Genomic DNA, 10048 nt, shown 5'->3' on the forward strand with positions numbered 1-10048 from the left:
TAAATAACTTTTAGTGATCTATTGTGTAACAAATAATTCATCGTACAAATTTCAGCCATTTTTCAATATGATCATTATAAAATTACAAATTTACCCATAATAAATTTATTTTTAAAAAAGTTTTGGACTTGGGAGTGGTAGACTACTTCCATGGCCACAATCGGACACCCTATTCCATTGTTGGGAGTGGTCAAAGCACTCCTATGACCAATTACAGGATGGCTCAAATCTCAAATCTATAGTTGTTGAACTACCTTTAAGCCTTTAATTAGCGTGGTCAAACCAATTCCATAATCGACTAGAGGAGGTGGTCGAACTACCACGACCACTTTCTCTCGGGGCAGCGGTCGACTAATTGTTTGGTTGCCACGGCAACATAGTCTTGGCAGGGATGTTGCGGCAGAGGAAGAGGCCATAAACCGTGTCAACGGAGTTTCCAGCAGAGGCGTTGTAGAATTCGAGGTTGCTAGTAGTGTTGGAGGAGAGGTAAGAGAGGAGGTGATGATCACCTCCTTCATGAAGGAGGTTGGATTGGCAGGTGCTGTTGGCGGTTAAAGTGGTTGTGTTTATACAGGCATGGTCGAGGTAAGTTGGAGTAGCTTCAGTTGGGGTTTGGCTATGGAAGCTGATAAGGGTTTAGGAGAGAAACAAAAGGGTCATGCAGAGGTTGAAGCCCATGATCGATCGTCACCAACCTCTCTTGCTCTTGGTCTTGGCGGTTTAGGGATTGAAAAGATATGATGGAATCAATTTTCTAAGAATATTTTACACTACTCCAATCGTTGAGCATGGTTGTGGAGCAACAGTTACATATCATGAAGACGAAAGAAGGTACATCTCTTTGTCATCATTTTGGGGACTTTAATATATAAAATTATTTTGGATGTAAAAAATATTAATATTAAAGTTGATGACGAGGATATGCCCTAATTTTAGTGTGCTAATTATTGGATTTTTCTAATTATTTCGTTAATTGAATGTTGTACCGCAGAGATTTCATCTCCTTAAAGTACATTAAGTGTGATATCCAACTCATAATTACCCAACAAAAATACTAATGATGAACTTTAAGTAATTAGCGTTTGTCTCCATTGTTAAATAATGGTCATATGCAAGTGATCACTGATTCTTGTGAAGCGCTTCCCACTCACACTACCGAGGGTATACTTGAGTAATAGATGCTTCATCGACAGACCAGTACTGCAGTGATTTGCTTCTAGATTGATGTGAGCCTGCTTCCCTTAATTGTATGTTTTGCTCTGTACCACTACTAAAGAAATATGCTGGTTGTTGAGGTGACGGCAGGGTAATTACCGAGGAATTGTTTAGCATGAGAACTATGGGTTCTATTGTTGGCCTATCAGCTGGATCATCCTGTACACACAATAAGCCAATATGGAGACAATTGATGACTTCATTTCTTGAGTAAGAGTCTCCCAATGTTGGATCCAACAAATCCAAGGGCGTTCCATCCCTCCAAAGTTTCCAAGCCTGCATCAATTGGTTAAGTAGTATTACAAAAAATATACCAAAGAAGATGTTCGTATCAACATAAGAAAACAAAATTAGAATGTTTAATTGGTTCATACTACTCACATAGCTCAAAAGGTGTCTAGTAGTGCCATCTGACTGATTGAAAGAACTGATCTTCTTTCCGCTTAAAATCTCAAGAATTAGGACACCAAAACTATATATATCCGACTTTACAGAGAATTGTCCATGCATGGCATACTCTGGGGACATGTAACCACTACAAACCAACATATTTGATATAGAAATGTCAGTTACAAGACATGCATGCTCACTTGTGTTGCATAAACAATGTAATGTATATATATAACTTGTAAGTGAACTTCTATTCTATATTAGAATACCCTTGTTTACTTCTTTTTTTCTACCTTAATATATAGTAGTTAATTTGTTAGAATGATAAAATGAATTCACAAATGTTGATTTTAGATGATGTTTTTATTATTATTATGATGTTTTTTTGGGTTATAGAAATAGGCAAGCATTCAAGACTTACAATGTGCCAGCAATCTTACGAGTCTTTCCTTGAGTTTGATCAACTCCAAAAATCTTTGCCATGCCAAAGTCTGAAACTTTTGGATTCATATCCCCATCTAATAGAACATTACTGGCTTTAAGATCACGATGTATAATTCTAAGCTGAGAATCTTGGTGAAGATAAAGAATTCCTCGAGCAATCCCTTCAATGATTTTGTAACGTGTTGACCAATCCAGTTGTCTTTGCCTTTCAATGCCTATATATTCATCAAAATTCAATATTCAATTAGAATACTAATGAAATAAAGTCAGTTATATATCAAATTAGTTCAATTAATTATAGAAAAAAAAAATAAAGATCAATACAAAAAACACAATCTAATCTCTTTGTAAGCTGTACAACGCTCAATGAATTATTTTTGTAAAATGAGCCCTTCTAGAACGATTTAATTTGATCCTCCTTAAAATGAAAACTCAGACCTGATTTCATATGACATACAAGAAAATTAGAAATATGCCTATAAGAGACAAACCAAATAGAAAGTAGTCGAGACTTTTGTTCTGCACAAATTCGTAGACAAGTATCTTTTCTTCTCTTTCTAAGCAAAATCCCAGTAGCCTGACAAGATTTCTGTGTTCAAGTTTGGCAACCACTACAACCTCATTTTTAAATTCTCTTGCTCCTTGTCCAGAAGTTTTTGATAACCTTTTTACTGCTATTTCTTGTCCATTAAGAAGTATCCCCTGCGAATGTACATACATTAAGAAGTTGTTATAACAATTTACTGCTTACAATTCCTAGAGGGCTGCTATGCATCCCAACACTTTTTCTCAAATGATCTGGACCCCACATTCATTTAAGAAAAAAAAAAATATAAAAATCTATTTATTTATTAAATGGACCAAATCTTTTGGAAAAATGAATTTGAGAAAAAGTGTTGAGATATCTGGTATTATCCCAATTCCTATAATGCCAACAACAGAAGCTTAAGCATTGACAGCATTGTCAGATTGTCAGATACACTATTCTTAAATGAGTAAACAAATATCGAAAACTAATAGCCCATATTAAAAATAATAAAAAATAATAATAAAAATAAAAAATAAAGTATACTTGTTAATGTATAATTTTGGAGGTGTTTTTTTTTTTTGTTTTGATTTGAAAAAAAAAAAGTATTATGATGGGACATAAAGGTGAAAATAATTTTTATATTTTAAAGCGTATTTTATATTTTAAATTATTTGTTAACGTCTTCGGCTTGAAAACAGAAAATAAAGTCGCCTAATAATTTACCTTGTAAACCACGCCAAATCCGCCTTCACCTAGCTTGTTATCATTGGAGAAGTTGTTGGTGGCAGCTGCAATTGTAGCAAAATCAAATTGCAATGACTCTACAGTGCTTGTAATATCATTAGCAGCTGCACAACGAAACAGCAAATGTAAGTAACCACAAGCTAGTGTAACACTAGGAAATAGAAGAATGCAGAAAATGATATCATTTATTTATTATTTACCACCCCCTTCCTGTATGGCTTTGTACTTCTTTCTTGCTCTCCTGCTACGGAAGCAGTAGCCCATAACGAATAGCATCGCACAAACAAAAATCACAGCAATAATGGCAATAATTGCCAGCAATGAGACTTGACCTTTTCCTGCATAAACAAATTAAATAATCTTATTCCCGTTTCATCGATATTATATGCAGTGGGGTAGACTTGTTTATAATTAGAGGTGTTTTAATTTTTAAATAATAATAACTTTTTTTTATTGACCAGTAGTTGACCTTAACGTCTTAACCTATTGACCAACCATAAATGTTACCAATATTAAGGCTTTGTTTGGTAATGGGGATGGGATTGGCCCAAACACTGTTCATCACCATTTCCTAAAAAAATCAACATCAAAACATTCTAATTTTTTCACTTTTAATATCAAATCATTCACTTTTTATTATTATTCAAATAAAAAAATCACTACAAAATAAAACTTTTTTACTTTTTCATACCACTTTTTCATTTTTTTTATACCAAATATTCTTACTTTTTTTTTTTCACATCAATCTACATCAACCACAGTGTTTAGGCCATCCCATTTGCCAAACACCCCCTAAGTGTTCCTAACCGGTTAAGTGCAATTTTAATTATGTTTATATAAATTTTTGAACACCTTCTCTTAACAAGCGAGTTTTACTTGAGATTTATTACATTTACTATCCGGGTCGAGATCTTGACTTTGAATTTGACTCTAAGATTAAATGATTAATTTTACCGTTTCTTTTAGCTTAAATTTTTGAGCTAAGAGCCTATGTGAATATAGGATACAATTTGTTACTTCAATGTGTATCACATGGAGTTATTTGTCAATTTTAAAATCCTATAAATTATTTATTACAGCCCAAATTTCTAAGATCAATTTTAACAGTTCTAAACCTAAACCATGTGAATTAACTGTAAATTGTTGGAATAGGGTGATTGTTTTCCATCCAAAGAAAAAAGAAAAAGAAAAACTTTACCAGGACTAGGAGGGGGAGGAACAACCGCTGGATTTGGCGTTGGTGCCGATGTGTTTACCATGAGGTAAAACGGGTACACATCATACCAAAGATAGCAACTCGGAAACAGAACTCTGCCCATTTCCTTTCCACTGCAGCAACCCGGCAAATTCGTCATCGCTATCTGAAGACACCTATTGCAATCGTAACCCGACAGGTCCGGCGTGCACTGCACAAGGGTGTACAGCGTTTGCGACGCCGTGAATTTCGCTTCTTTCGTCCCAAACTTCTTGACTCCAGGCCCAATATTTGAAATGCCGGTTGCCAAATCATTCATTGTCGTTCTCACTAGCTCGTCAAACCGGTTCACCTCCGAAACACTCCATCTGCTAGAAATGTAAGCGGTAGGGTCGGGGACCATGGTGGAGAAGATATACCGGTTAGAGTAGCGTAACATGCACTCATCGTACCAACCCACGGCCATTTTCTGCCCGGGGCAGCGATTGACTACGTCTTCAGTTGCCCCAGCAACACAATCTCGGCAAGTTTCGACAGGGAGGTCTCCGCGGCAGAGGAAGAGGCCGTAGACCCTGTCAACGGAGTTTCCAACGGAGGCGTTGTAGAATTCTGGGTTGCTGGTGGCGTTGGAGGAAAGGTAACCGAGGAGGTGAATGAGGTTGGATCCGTAGTTGCTGTTGGCAGTGAAAGTTGTTGTGTTGCAGGCATGGTAGCTGTAAGTTGCAGCAGCTTCCGTTGGGGTTTGGGTAAGGAAGCTGACAAGCATGGAGAAGAACAAAAGGGTCATCCAGTGGTTGAAGCCCATGATCGCGGCCAACCTCTTGCTCTTGGCGGCTCTGGGATTGAGAAAATGATGGAATCAATTTTTCTAATAATATTTTACACTACTACGTAGTACTCAGAGACGATGAGCATGGACTGGTTGTAGATCATTACGGCCCTTAATTTAAGGGCTGATTGATTTGACGCTAGTAATGATTCTCATGAAGCAAGTCAAGCCACCCGCTTCGTAACGCAGATCTCAGTCAAAGTTGGAAGATACCTCAACAGTGGGTCTGTGTGGAAGTACGAAATTTCATAACAAAGAATTTGGAAAAGACGCCAAGTTTGACTTTTTTCAACCAAAAAATAATAATAATAAAAACGCGTCGCACCTCAAACTTTCTTAAAAAAGAAAAAAAAAAAAAAAATTCACGCAGTAATCCAATAGTTAACGGTTAGTAACTCTATTAACTACTAACCACTTTTTGAAAGAAAATTTTTTATAAAAATTTAAAAAAAAATCAAAACGATGTCAAATGTAGTACGATAATATCATACTACATTTGACATCGTTTCTAGATTTTTATACATTTTTATATATATTTAAAATTTTAAACACATAACGACATCATTTCATATATATATATATATATATATATATATATATATAGTCGGTTAGCGGGCAATTATTAATCATCATCATTTTCACTCCTACAAACCATACCACTTTCCTTAGTTTTTTTTTTTTTTTTTTTTAAATAAATAAATAAAAATCCAAATACCCATAAGAATGGTTGAAGGCTTGCAATTTTTGAAATGAAATGTGAACCCGACATGAATTTAATATGAAATTAATAAATCATAGTTGATGAATCTAATTCGTTTAATTAAATTAATCGAGTTAAAATTGACTTTATACTCATATCTCAATAGAATTTAAATATGATAACACGAACACGAATTACCAATCCTAAGTGGTTCTTACTGAGGAGATGTTTGTTTTTAGCTTCGGCATTGTTTGAATATCTACTTCATATAAGCTCCATCTATGTAGTATACCAATTATTACAACTGAATTCAAGCCTTGTAGAAAATGAAAAACAAGGGCGATGATTGTTTGATTCAAGTATACAGTCTACCGAGGGTATGTAATTGATGCTTCAGACAATGGCTCTGACTTGCTTGTAGATTGAACTGCCACCAATCCATTTGTTGGTGCATTTGACTCTGTTCTACTATGAAGGAAAAACCCTGGTCGTTGAGGTGATGGTAGAGTAACAGAGTAACTACTTAGCATGACAACTATTGACGCCATTGTTGGTCTTTCTGCTGGATTTTCCTGAACACAAAGTAACCCAATATGGATGCATCTGTCAACTTCATTTCTTGAATAAGAATCTCTCAAACTCGGGTCCAGCAACTCCAAGGATGTTCCATGCCTCCATTGTCTCCAAGCCTGCATCAATTGCTCAAATATTCTTATAACAGCCTCTCACTCAGTACTGGTGATGATGTAGGCATTAGAAAAGAAACAAAAGTTTGCAATATTTGTTTTACACTCACATGGCTCAAGAGGTTGTCAACAGTGTCGGAAGTACAGAAGGAATCATTCTTCTTGCCACTTAAAATCTCTAACAGTAAGACACCAAAACTATACACATCTGACTTCACAGAAAATTGCCCATGTATTACGTATTCTGGAGACATGTAACCACTGCAAAACAATATCATCGACTCAATGATGTTATTAAAAAGAATATGAAACGTTTAGAATATATGTAATACTTGTAATGATCAAGAACGACTTTTATTTTCTAAATATTGGTAATTAACTTACTATGTCCCAACAATTCTATTGGTGTTTCCTCGAGTTTGATCAACTCCAAAAATCTTGGCCATGCCAAAATCAGAAATTTTTGGATTCATGTTCTCGTCTAATAGAACGTTGCCAGCTTTAAGATCACGATGTATAATTCTAAGCCGAGAATCTTCATGAAGATAAAGAATCCCTCGAGCAATTCCTCCAATAATATTGTATCTTCTTGACCAATCCAAGTTTCTTTGCTTCTCTGGGTCTGCACACAAAATTCAATATTCAAATATACGAACCAGAGTAAGATTCATATTTAACTAATGCGTTCATTTCAAATGCACATGCATATATTCTATCTCTTGCAACTTCATAACTCCACAAGACTGGGATGTACTATTGCTGTCACAACAGATGACTACACCCACTGTTGCAGAAGCAGCTCCACCCTATGTTAAGCAACAATGAGCCCTTCTTTAATGAATTTGATCCTTGGAGTTATGATAAGACTTAACAAAAAAAACAAACAAACAAGGAAATTGGAGATATGACTAAAAGGGACAGACCAAATAGAAAATAGTCGAGGCTTTTGTTGGGGACAAATTCGTAGACAAGTATCTTTTCCTCTCCTTCTAAGCAAAATCCCAAGAGTCTCACAAGATTTCGGTGTTGAAGCTTTGCTATCAAGACAACCTCATTCTTAAATTCTTCAGCACCTTGTCCTGAGCTTTTTGAGAGTCTCTTCACAGCTATTTCTTGACTATTAGGAAGTGTACCCTAAGAATTACTTTCACCCCAGCGGTTAGTACAATTTACTTTATAAAATTATTGAATTCCCAACATAAGAACTTTTCTCAATCTTGAATTCTTCAGATTTCACATGCAGTAAATGAAGTTCTTATGCTCAATTGAATACTCTGCTCTTACACACACACAAAAGAAAAGAATAAGAAGAGAGTACTAATTCCATACCTTGTAGACCACACCAAATCCACCTCTACCCACCTTGTTATCATCTGAGAACTGGTTTGTAGCAGCTTTGATTGTACCCAAATCAAATTGCAAGGACTCTATACTTGTAATTTCATTGCCTGCTATGCACACATATATAGGGCAAATTACGTTATTGGAAAATTTGGCGGGTGTGGAAGCACATTACACTAAAACATCAAAACTATGGATTACAAACTTTTTACCATTTTCATCCACTAGAGAAGTGAACTTCTTTCTTACTCTCCTCCTTAGTAGGTAGTAGCTCATAGCAAATAGAACCAGAGAGACCGCAATTAAAGCAACGATGGCTACAATTCTTAGTAATGGGATTAGGCTTTTTCCTGCATAAACAACGATGGCTTTTTCCTTAATTATAACAAGTAATCACATGCTTCATGGGAAAGTCACATTGCATGCACCAACCAAGTTGATGTAATTTTCCCTTATTGAAATCATCAAACCAAGTTGATCTAATTTTGCTTTTCCCTTCCCTTTTCGTAATTGGGGTGATAATTCACTCCAATACTATAATTTTAACTATAATTTCCATATAAATTGACATAACAATTCATAATTGGTAAGATGGTTAAGAGTATATGGTTGACAATTAAACCATTAACTAATAAAATTGACAAGTCAAATTTTTTACTTAATTATTTAACCAATTATCTTCCAAATTAATCCGTCCAAAATTCACTAATAAGCTTATGTAACATTTCTCATAGCAAAGTTTTCACTTTACCTTTTGGTCTCGTGCGTTGACCTGGAGCTGGAGGAGGAAGAAGCACTGGTGTCGGAGCCAGTTCGAGGGTGGATTGTATCTGGTAAAACGGGTACATTTCGTACCTGAGAATACAACTTGGATCCATATATGTGCCACCTAGCTGTCCACCACAACACGCCGCCAGCTTTGCTACGAGCCCCTGAAGACAACTATTGCAGCCAGATAGGGAAAGGTCAGGGATGCACTGGACAAGGCTGTATATCGTTTGCGATTCATTGAAAATGGCTTCTTTCGCTGCAAATTTTTTAGCGCCATAGGAAGCATTTGCGGCCCGAGCCACCAGCTCATTCATTGTGGTTGCCACCAGCCGCCGGAAGCGGTCTGGGTCTGTTGCATTGTGCCCGTTCCCCAGATAAAATCTATGTTCTTCGTCGGTGGTGGAGAAGAATGAGGGCCCATATGAGTAGCGTAATATGCAATTATCGTACCATATCACGGCCGCGCTTTCTGAGGGGCAGTACTGCTGAACAACCTCTTTGGTTGCGGTTGCCACGCAGTTTCGGCAGTCATCGGCGGTGACGTCACCGCGGCAGAGGAAGAGGCCGTAAATTGAGGTATCGGGGTCTTGGCCGGCTGTGGTGTTGTAGAAGCCACTTTCGCGCGTGGCATTGGAGGAAAGGGAAGAGAGGAGGTGGATGAGGTTATTCCGGTAGGTGCTGTTGGCGATGGAAGTGGTTTGGTTGAAACACTTATGGGCTAATTGCCGGTCTGCTTCACTGGTGAAGCTAAGCAAGCAGAGCAAGAAAAGGACCAGAGGGACGAAGCAGACATTGAAAGAAGGCATGGCCATTCTCTTATGATCAAATAATTCGGATGGATGGAAATTTAGTAATTTCGAGTGGGAATAATAGGGGTGTTTGTTAAACCCCTTTGCACTGTTTTAATTTTTCACGGCACTGTAGATTCAAACCTAGCGTCTAAGACATTGAGGAAAAGCAGACTGTCTCATGCTGACAGTCTGCTTTTATTGTCACTATATACTATTTTACCTTTTTCTCATTGTAGACAATGATTATTTTGTCCCTTCAACATGCCAGTAAAAAATGAGAGTTCATTTATTATATGGGCTTATTTGTCTTTTACAGCCATTGAGTTCTCTAACATGCCAGGTGCAGCAGGTGAGCAACATCATCCCTTTAGTCAAGCTACAGTGCCGTAGGTATGGGAATGTGTGTTGTGATT

At 36.8% G+C, this 10048-nt stretch overlaps 1 protein-coding gene across 1 annotated transcript; it reads right to left on the reverse strand.

The window, feature by feature from the left end:
- Nucleotides 1-1099: 1099 nt before the first annotated feature.
- Nucleotides 1100-9704, reverse strand: LOC132170050 (uncharacterized). Its single transcript, XM_059580966.1, has 15 exons — nucleotides 8825-9704; nucleotides 8286-8423; nucleotides 8062-8183; nucleotides 7656-7866; nucleotides 7117-7354; nucleotides 6843-6993; nucleotides 6417-6735; nucleotides 5560-5572; nucleotides 4521-5353; nucleotides 3523-3660; nucleotides 3302-3462; nucleotides 2541-2751; nucleotides 2027-2264; nucleotides 1597-1750; nucleotides 1100-1491 (listed from the first exon to the last, which is right to left on the reverse strand). Exons 1-15 carry the CDS (start codon nucleotides 9654-9656, stop codon nucleotides 1153-1155), a joined length of 4098 nt encoding a protein of 1365 aa, XP_059436949.1. The 5' UTR covers nucleotides 9657-9704; the 3' UTR covers nucleotides 1100-1152.
- Between the last annotated feature and the right edge of the window lie 344 nt (nucleotides 9705-10048).

This window comes from Corylus avellana, chromosome ca2 (assembly GCF_901000735.1).
Source record: "Corylus avellana chromosome ca2, CavTom2PMs-1.0".
Taxonomy (NCBI): Eukaryota; Viridiplantae; Streptophyta; class Magnoliopsida; order Fagales; family Betulaceae; genus Corylus; species Corylus avellana.

Bases quoted from the DNA above. Each gene is read 5' to 3' on its own strand.
- LOC132170050 (XM_059580966.1), bottom strand. From the start codon at position 9,656: ATGGCCATGCCTTCTTTCAATGTCTGCTTCGTCCCTCTGGTCCTTTTC. The intron at 8,424-8,824 runs GTAAAGTGAAAA...TTGTTTATGCAG, and splicing joins TCAACGCACGAGACCAAAAG to GAAAAAGCCTAATCCCATTA. The intron at 2,265-2,540 runs GTTTGTCTCTTA...ATGAATATATAG, and splicing joins TCTCGACTACTTTCTATTTG to GCATTGAAAGGCAAAGACAA.